This window comes from Mesoplodon mirus (assembly GCF_964341445.2).
Source record: "Mesoplodon mirus genome assembly, chromosome: X".
NCBI classification, from domain to species: Eukaryota; Metazoa; Chordata; class Mammalia; order Artiodactyla; family Ziphiidae; genus Mesoplodon; species Mesoplodon mirus.
In genome coordinates this window covers 1,353,794-1,368,501 of record NC_138981.1, presented here as the reverse complement: position 1 = coordinate 1,368,501, position 14,708 = coordinate 1,353,794, and the positions used below count along the sequence as shown (strand labels likewise).

At 45.1% G+C, this 14,708-nt stretch overlaps 1 protein-coding gene across 4 annotated transcripts in view; it reads left to right on the top strand.

Moving 5' to 3' along the window:
* Positions 1-14,708, top strand: part of DHRSX (dehydrogenase/reductase X-linked) — a 192,566-nt gene that overhangs the window by 164,368 nt on the left and 13,490 nt on the right. For all 4 annotated transcript variants that reach the window (XR_014292433.1, XR_014292434.1, XM_082609410.1 and 1 more), the window contains exon 6: positions 1,234-1,441. Coding sequence is in view for 2 of the 4 variants with exons in the window: in XM_082609410.1 (XP_082465536.1) it covers positions 1,234-1,441 (208 nt within the window). In the remaining 2 variants the exon portion in view is untranslated. The remainder of the gene's footprint in view (positions 1-1,233; positions 1,442-14,708) is intronic.

Below are 14,708 nucleotides of genomic sequence, written 5' to 3'. Positions count from 1 at the left end.
GTTGATGTGGTTGTCACATAGGAACAGACAAGCGCCCATGTGTGCAATTTACAGAATTGAGGTTTTTCAGAAAGTCTCACTCGGCAAGTAAGCATACGAGGCTTGATTTCTCTGATACCCTTTCTTGTCCTGTTTTCTACGTTCTAATATTTACCTTTTCCTTTTATTATTTTTGTCCCCTTCTGTGCTTTCCTTGGTCACGTTTTCTCAGTTCACTTTTCTGAATCATTTAGTCAGTTTAGTTCGTTTATTGCAATCTTTTTTTTTTCTTTTGGCTGCGTTGGGTCCTTGTTGCTGCATGCAGGCTTTCTCTAGTTGCAGCGAGCAGGGGCTACTCTTTGTTGCAGTGCATGGGCTTCTCATTGCAGTGGCTTCTCTTGTTGCGAAGCACAGGCTCTAGGGCCTCAGTAGTTGTGGCATGCGGGCTCAGTAGTTGTGGCTCACAGACTCTAGAGCACAGGCTCAGTAGTTGTGGCACACGGGCTTAGTTGCTCCGCGGCATGTGGGATCTTCCCGGACCAGAGCTCAAACCCGTGCCCCCTGCGTTGGCAGGTGGTTTCTTAACCACTGCGCCACCAGGGAAGCCCCCATTTATTGCAATTTTTAATTCCTATTTAGGAAGAGCCTTTGTCCGTTGAATTCCAAAGAGTGTTTTCTCTGCGTTTCACGCGATGACTCTGATTTCCTTCTTTTCATCTTTGTGTGAAACTCCCACGAGGGTGATTCCATGGATGGATTTTCTCCCAACTTAGGAGACACCTCTGAGGTTGAAAGTGAAAGTAACATAGAATATGGGGCACATCCCACTGGAAGAAGGAACTCAGGTGGGGCTGTATTCATATCCCATAAAATTCAGGAAAAGGAACTATGGGCCTGAAGAAAGTGACTAATCCCTAACGAATGAGAAACGGTGTGTTTTGCCAGAAAGGCATCCCTGGTTGTCAACATGTTGTGCCCCTCTTAACATAATCTGCAATGATAGGGAGCCAAATTGGACAGGCTGCATCCGAGCAGGACACGCGTCAGGGCCTGTTTCCCAAGCGCTGAGCGTTCGGAGGAGAGAAAAACGCAGTTAGTCCTCAGAGATGGAAACAATTCTCGTAACACACTTGAACTCAGGTGTGTGTGTAGCTGCCCTCAGCCTGTAGCTGGAGATTGCCTCCCCGGCCGGGCGAGGGGAAAATCAGGGCCAGATGCCTGCGTTTCACACCCTCTCCCGCTTTGCTTCTGCAGCAACAGCTACTCGGCGCACGCGGCGTACGCCCAGAGCAAGCTGGCCCTGGTGCTGTTCACGTACCACCTGCAGGCGCTGCTGGAGGCCATGGGCAGCCCCGTGACCGCCAACGTGGCCGACCCCGGCGTGGTGGACACCGACCTGTATAGACACGTCTTCTGGGGCACACGGCTCATTAAGAAGCTATTCGGCTGGTTGATATTCAAGGTAAGGCTGCGATGGTCGGGTGTGTCGCTGTGGCTTGTGTCCTACGAGCCCACGTGTGCAGTTTGGTTGCACCTTCCCGAAGGGGCTGGGCTTTCTGTACTCGTGCCCGTGGGTGTCCTCAGGACGCTGAGCATCCTCGTGGCCTGGGAGCCCGTGGTCCCATTGCCGACATAAGAAGCACCGAGGCAGAACCCTCCCCTGTGTGTCCACGCGGGTGTCAGCATTTTTTTGTTCTTGTTGTTGTTGGAAAGGAGAAAAATCGATTTCAGTCAGAGGCCGGCGGCGGGCTTGCTTTTGCTCCCAGGGACCCTGGTCATGCGAGCGTGTCTTGACTCGGGGCTGATGGGTCTCAGAGGGTCATGTCTTGAAAAAGCAGGCGGCATCTGGGGTTGTCCTTCTGGTCTCTCCCTGGCCCTGGTTTGCGCGCTCTTGAAGGGCGTTGGAAGGACACCCGTCTGCCTCTAGAAGTGAAAGCCGTGTGTCTTCCCCTCCAGTCTCCCTCCGGTTTGGGAATAACCGTGTGTGCTGCCCACTTGTGTCTGTGCTGCCCTGCGTGCGGTGTCTCCTTGGACAAAGCTTTGCTTTTCTTTTACTTTTTATTTTCTGTTGGCATACAGTTGATGAACCATGCGGTGTGAATTTCAGGGGTATGGCACAGCAATTCAGTTATGCATATACATGTGTCCACTCTTTCTCAGATTCTGTTCCCATTTCGGTTGTTACAGTATATTGAGTAGAGTTCCCTGTGCTCTTCGGCAGGTCCTTGTTGGTTATCCATTCTACCTGTGAGAGTTTGCATCTGCTAACCCCAAACTCCCAATCTATCCCTCCCCCCGACCCTTCCCCCCATAACCATAAGTTTGTTCTCTAGGCTTGTCAGTCTGTTTCTATTTTGTAATTAAGTTCATTTGTGTCATCTTTTTTTGGATTGCACATATAAGTGATACCACACGGTATTTGTCTTTGTCTGACTTCACTCCATATGAGAATCTCTAGGTCCATCCATGACATTACAGGTTATTGTAACATACTGAGTAGAGTTCCCTGTGCTCTACAGTAGGGCCTTGTTGGTTCTCTATTTTATATACAGCCGTGTGTATACGTGAGTCCCAAACTCCCAATCTCTCCCTCCCCCCGACCCTTCCGCCCATAACCATAAGTTTGTTCTCTAAGCCTGTCAGTCTGTTTCTATTTTGTAATTAAGTTCATTTGTGTCATTTTTTTTGATTGCACATATAAGTGATACCACACGGTATTTGTCTCTGTCTGACTTCACTCCGTATGAGAATCTCTAGGTCCATCCACGACATTATAGGTATTTTAAGATAGTGAGTAGAGTTCCCTATGCTCTACAGTAGGGCCTTGTTGGTTCTCTATTTTATACCCAGCTGTGTGGACATGTCAGTCCCAGTCCCACCAAAGCCCACGTGGAGGACTCATCTGGGTCCCGCAGGACCTCAGCAGACCCCTCTCCACGGGGCATCGGACACCCAGGGCATAGCACAGCCATGGCTGGATGCCAGGGCTAAGGGCGGGCTCTCACAGTACACGTTGAACCAGACACAGAGGGTGAGGCCAGCAAGTAGGAGCTGGGGACACATGGAAGGCTTGGTGACATGTGCCTGCCGCCATGGCCATGGCTCAAATGATGCCGAAGTGAGAAATGATGAATGCCAGGCCCCTCAAATCCCTTCGATTAAAGGTTCCCCGTGTTCCTGTTTGGGTGTCCCTCCTGCCCCATTTTGCCCACGTAGAGTGAGCCCTGACAATCTAGTATGCCGGGGTCTCTGGGTTTTTTTTTTTAACGTTAGACTCCATTTATAGTTATTAGAAAATATCAGCTATATTCCTGGTGTTGTACACTGTATCCTTGGAGCTTATTTTATGCCTAATAGTCTGTACCTCTTAATCCTCCCCCACTACATTGTCCTTTCGGATATCTATTTCTTGATCAGACTTCCTTTCTGGTGCAGTTAGGTTGTTATCCGTTTTACCCTGATAAGTGCAATAATCATAAGAAAAATTAACATCCAGTCTGCCACCCTCTGTATGAGATACAAGCTAAAAATAATTTCTTTATATACAGTTAATCCCCAAGTAACCTGGTGAGGCCCATAAAGACCATGGTTGTCGTTATTTTACTGTCCACACTGGAAGCATAGGGGTGAAATTACCTACCTGCCCAAGGAGGCCCCGTGCCCCTAGACACATTGGTGTTTCTGTGATTATTTCTTGCTTTTCTTTAAAAACATTGCTTTTTATTTTTGTTTTTTTTTTTTTTGCTTTTTATTGAAGTGTAGTTGATTTACAACGTTGTGTTAGTTTCAGGTATACAGCAAAGTGATTCAGTTACATATATATATTTTATATATATATATAGAGAGATATATTCTATTTCAGATTCTTTTCCATTATAGGTTATTACAAGATAGTGAATATAGGGCTTCCGTGGTGGCGCAGTGGTTGAGAGTCCGCCTGCCGATGCAGGGGACACGGGTTTGTGCCCCGGTCCGGGAAGATCCCACATGTCGCGGAGCGGCTGGGCCCGTGAGCCACGGCTGCTAAGCCTGCGCGTCCGGAGCCTGTGCTGCACAACGGGAGAGGCCACAACAGTGAGAGGCCCGCGTACCGCAAAAAAAAAAAAAAATAATAATAATAGTGAATATAGTTCCCTGTGCTCTACCGTAGGCCCTTGTTGATTATCTATTTTATATATAGGAGTGTGTATCTGTTAATCCCCAAATCCTAATGTGTCCCTCCCCCGCTTTCCCCCTTGGTAACCATGAGTTTGTTTTCTATGTCTGAGTCTGTTTCTGTTTCATAAATAAGTTCATTTGTATCATTAAAAAAAATTAGATTCCACATATAAGTGATATCATATGGTATGTGGCTTTGTCAGCTGCATCCATGTTGCTGCAAATGGCATTATTTCATTCTTTCTTTATGGCTGAGTAGTATTCCATTGTGTATATGTACCACATCTTTGTTATCCATTCAACTGTTGACAGACACTTAGGTTGCTCCCATGTCTTGGCTATTGGGTATTGTGCTGCAGTGAACATTGGGGTGCATGTATCTTTTTGAATTCGAGTTTTCTCCAGATATTTGGGATCGCTGGATCATATGGTAGCTGTATTTTTAGTTTTTTAAGGAACCTGCATACTGTTCTCCATAGTGGCTGCACCAATTTACATTCCCACCGACAGTGCAGGAGGGTTCCCTCTTCTCCATACCCTCTCCAGCATTTATTGTTTGTAGACTTTTTAATGATGGCCGTTCTGACGGGTGTGAAGTGATACCTCATTGTGGTTTTGATTTGTATTTCTCTAATAATTAGTGATGTTGAGCATATTTCCATGTGCCTGTTGGCCATCTGTATGTCTTCTTTGGAGACATGTCTGTTTAGGTCTTTTGTGTGATTATTTCTTTAGGATAAATTCTTAAAAACGAGTTTGTTTATCTAGAGGCTGTGCACATTTAAAATCTGGTACCCAAATTCCCACAACACATTTCTGCTGATAATTTTCTAGTGTTTCGCCCCTAGACCATATGTGGTCCCATTTAACTGTGCATTTTTTTCCCGTTAGCGGTAAGATGGTATGTTTACAGAACAGTGTCTGGCTTCTTGTTAGGATTACGTCTTTCTTTTCTCTGACCGTCACCTTTCAGTGGGAGGTGCTGATCAGCTTCCACAGTCTTGGCAGGTGGACCATATTCATTTCTTCCTCACCACGAGGTCACAGAGATTAGAAATGATGATCGCCAGAGCCCTGGAGGGGAGGGTGGATGCCATAAATGACAGTGGTTGCCCTGAGTTCTCCACCACTGGGCTCTCCTCAGTGCAGCATTTTGGGGCCACCCGTGGAACTCAGATTCTCACAAATATGAATTAACAGTTACAACCGGGCCCCAGCATCCAGCCAAGGCCAGCTGTAATTACATCTTTGTCAGCAGGCCATCAAAACCCACCGCTCCTGAATCACCCGGTTCCCCTTTGTGGTTCTGTTTAAAATCTAATTTCCCTTTGTGAATGTGACAACTTGTGCACATTGTTGGTTCTTGTCCTCTGGGGACACTTATCTGTGTGTGTGTGTGTTGCAGAGGGGAGGTGATGATTCAGAAAAAGCTTTTCTGTATATTAGGGACATAATCACTTGTTTCATCTTCCACGATTGGTCCCCAGAATTCTTCTGTCTTCTGGTCTTAGAGAAAGTACTTTTTTGCCAGAATGAGTCAAGCGGTTAACTTTTTTTTTTTCTTGTTGTAAAGTGTTTTGTTGTTTAACTTTCATGGTTTCTGGGCTGATGTGATTAGAAATTCCCTTCCAGTATTTTTACCTGTGACAGCAACTGAATCCTTAGTTAGCCTAGGTGATGTCCACAGGGGGTGATGTAGGGGGACCACAGGTGCTCATTTCTGTTCACGCTGGGAACCCTGTGTCCAAGGGTCCATCCTTCCCTGCTGACCGCACACCATGACGGTTACTAAAACCGCCAACCATGACACTTACTAAAGGTGTTTCCTAAAAACCTACCCTTGCTTCCGTCTGTTCTGAATTTACCTTTATCTACACCATCACTCTCTTGTCCTACCTTTCCTGACTCTGAACTGATTATCTTTCCAGACCACCTTTTAGATGATTTTGCAAATCAAGAAAAATAGCATCTAGGAGGAGGGGGTCTCCTGTGTAATCATTTGCTCATATTTTGTACATTTTGGTGGTTGTCATCTTTTCACAACCGATATAATCATTGTAAGAAAACTTAATTTGGGAGGGGGAATTTTTTTTTTTTTTATTGGAGTATGGTTGCTTTACAGTATTGGATACATAGATCCCCTGGGAGGGAGGATTTTTAATTTAATTCAGGGAGCCTCAAGATTTCAGACAGTGCTGTTCTCTGTCTGAATATAGGTCATCTCTCGTTTTGACCATGTCTTTCTTGATGCTTGCAATATTGTGGTTTATAATAAGAAATATATGTGCTTGGTCTTTGTCCCCATTTCTGGCACAGAGCTCCTAAAACCCTTGGAGTTTCCCGAGTGTTGAGAGCCTGAAAGGTGTCTCTTGTTATGTTCATGAGGTGTGCCCTTTGGAACTCACTTAAGGATGGTAGCTGGTTGCCAGGGAAACCAACCAGCGTCTAAAGGGTTGGGATTTTCATTCCCACCCCCTGACCTCCCGGGAGGGGGAGAGGGGCTGGCGGTTGAATCCATCACCAATGGCCAATAATGTAATCAATGGTGCCTGTGTCATGAAGCCTCCATAAAACCCCCAAAGGTCAGGGTTCAAGTAGTTTCCTAGTTCGTGAACACATGGAGGTACCAGGAAAGTGACAGCCTGGAGAGGGTTTGTGGGTCCCCTGCCCCCTCCCCAGATCTCACCCTCTGCATCTTTCCCATCTGGCTGTTCCCGAGTTATCTGCTGTTATAATAAACCGGTGATCTAGTGAGTAAAATACTTCCTGACTTCTGTGAGCCATTCTAGCCAATTAACTGAACCCCAGGAGGGGTCATGGCAACCTTCCATCTATAGCCGGTTGGTTTGAAGCATAGGTGACCACCTGGCGTCGGAATTGTGGTAGAGGGAGGGGTAGTCCTGTGGGACTGAGCCCTTCACCTGTGGGGTCTGAGGCTACCTCCAGGTAGATGTGTCAGAATGGAGCTGAATTGTAGGACACCCAGCTGGAGTCGCAGAATTGCTTGTTGGTCTTGGAAAAGCCACACTTGGGAACCTGGTGATCAACATCTTAGAGCTTTTCAGAGGTGCCTTATTAATTCTGCATAAATGCCCATATATTTATTGCATTGATTCCTAATTATTTTATGAAATGCTGATGTTTGTTTCGGTTCTGAATAGGGTTTATTAAAAATATTACAAACTCTGAACACAACAGAATAAATAAAATATTTAAAAGTCAATAATAAATGAGCACACATGTCATCACAGCATCTGCCATGCCGTGCTTTTCTCCAGATGCAATTTCCTTCCTCCCCCGAGACGTAACCCCTATCCCAGGTGTGGTGTTACCCATTCTGTTTCTCATTACATGGGTGTGTCTCTGAAATTTAATTTTGCATTTTTTCGTCCTGACATAAGTAGAGTAATGTCTGTGATTTGCTTTCTCTGCACCATAAATTTGTTTCCTGTGGTCGTTATAATAAATGACTACAAATCAGGTGGGTTAAAACCACAGACATTCATGCTTCTCCCGGTCCTGGCGACCAGACGTCTGAGGTTAAGGTGTCCCAGGGCTGCGCTCCCTCCAGAGGCTCCAGGGGAGGGTCCTTCCCGCCTCTTCCGGCTTCTGGGGGCTCCAGGCGTCCCTGGGCTTGTGGCCACATCCCTTCCGTCTCTGCCTCTGTCTTCACGTGGCTTCTCCTCTGTGTCTGTATCTCTCCTCTTCTGTGTCTTAGAAGGACCCTGTCATTGGATGTAGGACCACCCTCCTCCAGGAGGACCACATCTCAGACCCTTCATGGCTGCAAAGACCGTATTTCCAAATACAGTCCTGTTCAGGGACTAGGGCTACAACATGTCTTTTGAGGGGTCACAGTTTACCCCAAAGCACTTAGTATTCAGTGTTGGAGATCTGCCCATGTTGATGCATGTAGAAGTAGATTATTGATTTCTATCCCTGTGACGTCGTCCACCTGCACATACATCATGGTTCAGATTCATTCTCAGGGTCAAGGACACTTGGGTTCTTTCTGGTTCTTTCCTGTTACCGCAGCTTTGCCGTGATGGGTCCTCCATGGATCGCCACGTCTCACTTTCTCTAGGGAATATCACAGGCAGTGACATTTTCAGGCTAGAAGGTTCTCACATGTTCACGTTTCCTGGGAATTCCATTTGGTTTTCCCAGTGCACAATCCAGTTACTGAGAATTCCCAGTGGTTAACATCTTCATCATATGCGTTAAGTGTCGGACTTTTCAGTCTTTGCCAACTTGGGTCAAGTGCCAAGCTCCTCAGTCCTGGAGCAGGAAATGGCATTGGCTGTGTTTTAATTTGCATTTGCATTTTCCGAAATATCCTTGTGGTTGAACAGTCTCCGTGGGATTATTTGGCCTCTGGATGCTGGCTTCTGGGAAATGCCTTTTCCCCATTTTTCTAGGGGGTGTTTAGCCTTTCTGTCTTGGATTCATCTCTGTTCTTTATTCTGGCTGCTGATTTGTATCAGTTATGTATGTTGCCGATACTTTTTCCTTTATATTTTCTGCTTCAAGAACATACAAAAAAGTAATATTGTATGGTTATAACCAAAGATATTAGAACATAGGAGAAAATATTTAGAAAATGGAGAAACAAAAAAATAGATACATGTATATCTGTGTGTATATCTGCACACACGTACATATACATGCATACATATATATGGAGTATGTGGCATATATCGTTTGTGGAATGCACATTGATTTATAACTTCCTAGATGCACATAGTTATATGGAAGATTATTTATCCAAGGGACATGATTCCTTCCCAAGTAATTTTCATATATTAAGAAATACTGGGCTTCCCTGGTGGCGCAGTGGTTCAGAATCTGCCTGGCAATGTAGGGGACACGGGTTCGAGCCCTGGTCCGGGAAGATCCCACATGCCGCGGAGCAACTAAGCCCGTGTGCCACAACTGCTGAAGCCTGTGCGCCTAGAGCCCGTGCTCCACAACAAGAGAAGCCACCGCAATGAGAAGCCCGCGCACCATAAAGAAGATTAGCCCCCGCTTGCCGCAACTAGAGAAAGCCCGCATGCAGCAACAAAGACCCAACGCAGCCAAAAATAAATGAATGAATGAATGAATAAATTTATTTAAAAAAGGAAATATTGAGATTCCAAAATTTCTGTCACATTATCAGAAGAATCACATTATAACGGCCTCACTGATAACAATGGTCAGTATACTCTGAGCCTGTACAGCCTGTGGTGACGGCTTTATGATTCATTCTATGTGGGAACATGGAAATATAATTTCAAAATATAGGAAGACAATGTTAAAGAAAATAAATGTCTATTTCATTTTTAAAAAACAACAAAAAAAGAATAGACAAAAACGTGATTTTACCAATTCCATCACTGACATCTTCTACTTTCTAATAGATTTTCAGTCTCAATTTTTTTTTTAGCCATATGCTTATTTAATCTGCATATATGGATCAGACTGTCTCCTTTGTGTGCTGCTTTTGAAAATGTCCCCATATACTCTCTAGGCAATTAAATAGTAGCTCATGTATAATTTGTCCTGCTAGCTAATTTGTTATTTTGAAGGGAAAACATCTAATGTTTCTCTCTGAAGAATACTTATACCTATTATCATTTGTATATTATACTTTATTGTATGCTATGTTGTATATCATTCCTATCTTACTTTTTTTTCTTAGAAATTTATATATTTATTTTTGGCTGCATTGGGTCTTTGTTGCTGTGTGCGGGCTTTCTCTAGTTGCGGCGAGCAGGGGCTGCTCTTCGTTGCGGTGCGTGGGCTTCTCATTGTGGTGGTTTCTCTTGTTGCGGAGCTCGGGCTCTAGGCACGCAGGCTTCAGTAGTTGTGGCGTGCAGGCTCAGTAGTTGTGGCTCGTGGGCTCAGTTGCTCCGCGGCATGTGGGATCTTCCTGGACCAGGGCTCAAACCCATGTCCCCTGCATTGGCAGGCAGATTCTTAACCACTGCACCACCAGGGAAGTCCTCCTATCTTACTTTAAAAAAAATAAAGTATCAGATTAATTTTATAAAAACCTGACCTATGGGGCACAGGGTTAGGCAACTATGGGTTGGCTGCATGGTTTTGAGAATAAAGTTTTATTGGCACACATGGCTGCTTTCATGTTACAAAGGCAGAGTTGAGTAGTTACAGCAGAGACCGAAAAGCCCACAGAAGTCAAAAGTATTTCTTATCTGGCCTTTTGCAGACAAAGTTGGCTGGCTCTGACCTAGAGAGATGACTGCATTTTAGTTTCCTTTTGCTCCCTTATTTGGGTAGTGTGGATCAGTACATTCCCTAGAAGGGGTGGTCTTTATTTCTAGAATGATTCTGACTGTCGTGGAGCCTTATTCTGTAATACCCTGTGGGATTCTGTTCCCCAACGACTTCATTGATCACTTGCTTATTGATATTTATCCCAGAGCTGGAGATCCCCTTTCTGTTTTTTGACAAGGGTGGATGGTAAAGTTTTGATGATTTGTTAAAAAAAAAAAAAAAAAAAGGAAGAAAGAAAAGAGAGAATTAAGAAGCTTTTCTATTTCCCACCCTTTTGCTTCAGAATAGTCTAATTGTCATGAGAAGCTTTTGAAAAGTGGAACAATTCCCTTTGAAAACTCTTAGGGTTTGGGAATTTTCAGAAAAGGAACTCTAAGTCAGCTTTCAAAATGCCTTCAATGCTTATTGCTTGGTTGAGGGTTTCTTCCTCTTCTGTGGTTAGTTCTGGCAGCATTCTCATATCTGTTTCAAGTTTAAATTAATGTGTTTTTACTAATGTGCTTTTACCAGTTCCATCACTGACATCGTCTACTTTCTAATTCCAGTTGAATGAAATCAGTTACTCCCCTGGCTCCTTTTAGACCTTCATTAACACTTTTCAGTTTGCTTTTTCATCAGCTCACCTTTTAGTCTCTCAATTCTCAAGCAAAGGATTTTAAAATTTTTCAAATTTTAAGTTCTTTCACTAGCAAAACATCCACACTTAGACATACTCCCTATTCCTCCAGGAATCCCTCTACATCTCGAGAGAGTATGTGTTGTTCTTTCTTTGTGGTCCAACACTGAGGTGAAACTTTCACCTACGTATCATTTTTTAAAAATCTTTTGATCATCACATGCACATTTGGATTTAAAATGTGCAACCACAGGGCACTGAGTAATGGTGCTTTTATATATAAGAGAGGAAATTATGGAAACTGTAGAATTACATAGTGGAAGCCTATTTGTTACCATGGCAATAAAGCAAAAGTGATGTGACTTGTAAAGAGAAAAAAAGCTGTAGGACGATGGCAGGCTCTGATGTCACCTTTATAATGATGATTGTATGTCATCATTATACATATTATTTCGTTATACGTACGTGTGTGTGCATGCATTGTGTGAAGTCTGCAAGGATGTGCCCTCAGTCCCTGGGGGGCCGGGGGGGGAGTCTTGAGGATTTATGTGTCTTTATGTCCCTTTATGTCATTTAATGGTATTCTTTTATATCACTCCGAAACCTCTATTCTACACCTTATCAAAAGCCGTGGACTTGATTCCAAATTCAGAGCCGGTCCCCTGGGTAAACCAGTTAGTACCTTGAAAAAACCCAGCAGGTTGATACATCTATAAAGATATGAGGCTTCATTGGTTCTTTCTACAAGCAAATCAAGACCATTCCGTATGTCTGTGCCGTAGGGTCAGGGAAGGTCTTCAGAGGGCGTGCGTGCCCTTCAGGCATCTAGGAAACAGTGAGTAGCTTCATAAAACAAATCCAGCTCCGATACAGAAAACCTGCATCTCCCAGGCCGTCGGGCCCTTGCATTTGGGGGTGTCATCCTGGCTCCCTCCCCCGACTCCCTCAAGATCAACGTGTACCACGAAAAAGCATGATTTTCAATGCTGACTGTGTCTGGTCCCCTGGTCGGGGCTCCTGTCCAATAAGCCCTTTGAAATTCCCTTTATCAGGTCTCCCCTGTGGAATGTGCCCTTGTCAGAATAACATACATGGCTGCCCGTGGTCGGTTCCCTTCACCATGCATCTAAATCTGTCCAGTGAAGACAGGAGATCAGAAAGTCCGGTTCTCGGATGGATGCGCTCAGCGGCTGAGAGGCCTAATTAAGCACCTCAAGGACACACGTCCAGGGAGCCTTCTCTCTCACCTCTGAGTCCTGAGCTGCTCTGTTGTCGGGGACCGAGCATCCAAATGCAAGCACGCTGTCCCAGCAGCTTAAGACATGTGACACCCCCAGTTGACATTCCATCATGTCGTAGGGACCCACCATCCATGACTCCAGGCTCCTTGGAGGTCAGCCTCTCGTCGGAGAGGCTGGATGACCCAGGGGAAGCCCAAGGTCATCACAGGGGTCCTCGTAAGAGAGGTTGGGGGGCTGAGGGTCAGAGAGGGAGAAGTGATAGCAGAAGCAGAGGTCATGGATTCCTGGCTTTGAAGGTGGAATAGAGGACCACGGGGGATGCAGTGGCCTCTCAGAGCTGAAAGAGGCAAGGAAACAGACTCTCCCCATGACACCTCCAGAAGAAATACAGTGCTGCGCACACCTGGATTTTCGCCCAGATTCACTGTATGTTTCTGACCTCTTAGAATTTGAAGAAGATGATACCTTTGTGCTGTTTTGAGCCACCAATTTTGTGATGCTTTACAAGAGCCCCCAGAGGAAACTCATACACTCTCCTTGGATCTCAAGTGTCCAGACCATCATCTTGTGGCTTTTTAAGCTCATTGGCTTCAGATCCTGCCTTTCTGGTTAATAAGACTCACCTCTCAGGTGGGTGCCTGCATCACCTACCTGTGCTGGGTGCTGCCCCATACACCACGAGGGAATCCTTCTTGAAGCATCAGCCCCTCCCATCCTGATGATGCCTTTGACCCACGTCTTAGAAACACCCAGATGACACCCACGACATGCTGGATGTTGCACAGCACTTTGTAAACGTTGGTGTATTTAATCTATATTCCAAGACCATGGGGTGGGCACGAATACTGCCCCCAGTTTACCGAGGGGGACATGGAGGAATTTTATTTTAACATTAGAAACGATTCGGTTTTATGAATGAACATATATTAAAATTCACAGTTTATAGCATAGTGTAAATAAAGCCTTTCAAAAATACACTGTAGGATCCTTGATCAAAGCAAAGCTGACAAGCATTCAAGAAACATCCTTGTCCTTCCGATACCGTGATCTGAGGTTGGTGCATGTCACGTGCCAAGCATGATGGAGTGTGTTTCCTGGGTGCTGTGTGCTGAGAAATGAATATCGGATTCTGAATAGACAACAAGATGTTCTAAACAGTGCTCCCTCTGGGATAAATAACATCTTCCATTTTCTATACACCTTAAGAAAAAAAAAAGATCCCATCACCTCAGATGGGATTCCCTAGGAGGCGTGGAGCAGGGAGTTAGTCAAGGCGTGATGTCCTTCAGACTGGTGACATCTCCCTGCACAGAGCTGTGAAGACAGTTAATAGGGCATCGGGAGGTATGTCCCAACATCATACCAGGCAGTGGGTACTCCTGCTTTCTCAGCAATTTTCATGAGTGCTGAAAGGAGGAGGAATCTGCCCTTGCAGTGGACGCAGGACACAAAAGGTGCAGCCCTTGGAGGGGGTTGAAGGCTGGGCTAAGGTCCAAGGAGCCTGAACCAGGCTGGGACCATTGGTGATGCAGAAATAGCTCAAGATGAGGGTGGCCATACTGTCATTTCTCCCTTGTCTGCTGGGTCCCTCATCAGAACCCCAGATCGCCACAAATGGTGTGAGCTACCCCCATCTCCATTCTCCCCAGGACAACTGGTCCCAGCCCCAATGAGTGTCTTAGACGTTGGGTCTGGACCTCCTCCCAGGACGCCCGATAATGGATGTCAATAGTGATGTTATTACAGGTGGCCAGTAGGCACACGAAAAGATGCTCAGCATCACTAATTATTAGAGAAATGAAAATCGAAACTACAGTGAGGTATCACCTCACACCGGTCAGAATGGCCATCGTTAAAAAGTCTACAAGTAACAAATGCTGAAGAGGACGTGGATAAAAGGGAACCCTCCTACCCTGTTGGTGGGAATGTAAGTTGGTGCAGCCACTATGGAGAACAGTATGGAGGTTCCTCAGAAAACTAAAAATAGAGTTACCATATGATCCAACAATCCGACTCCTGGGCATATATCCAGAGAAAACCATAATGTGAAAATATCCATGCACCCCAATGTTCATAGCAGCACTATTTACAATAGCCAAGACATGGAAACAACCTAAATGTCCATCGACAGACGAATGGACAAAGAAGATGTGGTACATATATACAATGGGATATTACTCAGCCATAAAAAAGAACAAAATAATGTCACTTGCAACAACATGGATGGACCTAGAGATTATCATACTAAGTGAAGTAAGCCACACAGAGAAAGACACATACCGTCTGATCTCACTTATATGTGGAATCTAAAATATGACACAAATGAACTTATCTACAAAACAGAAACAGAGTCACAGACATAGAGAACAGAGTTGTGGTTGCCAAGGGGGAGGGGAGGGGGGAGGGATGGAATGGGAGTTTGGGGTGAGCCGATGCAA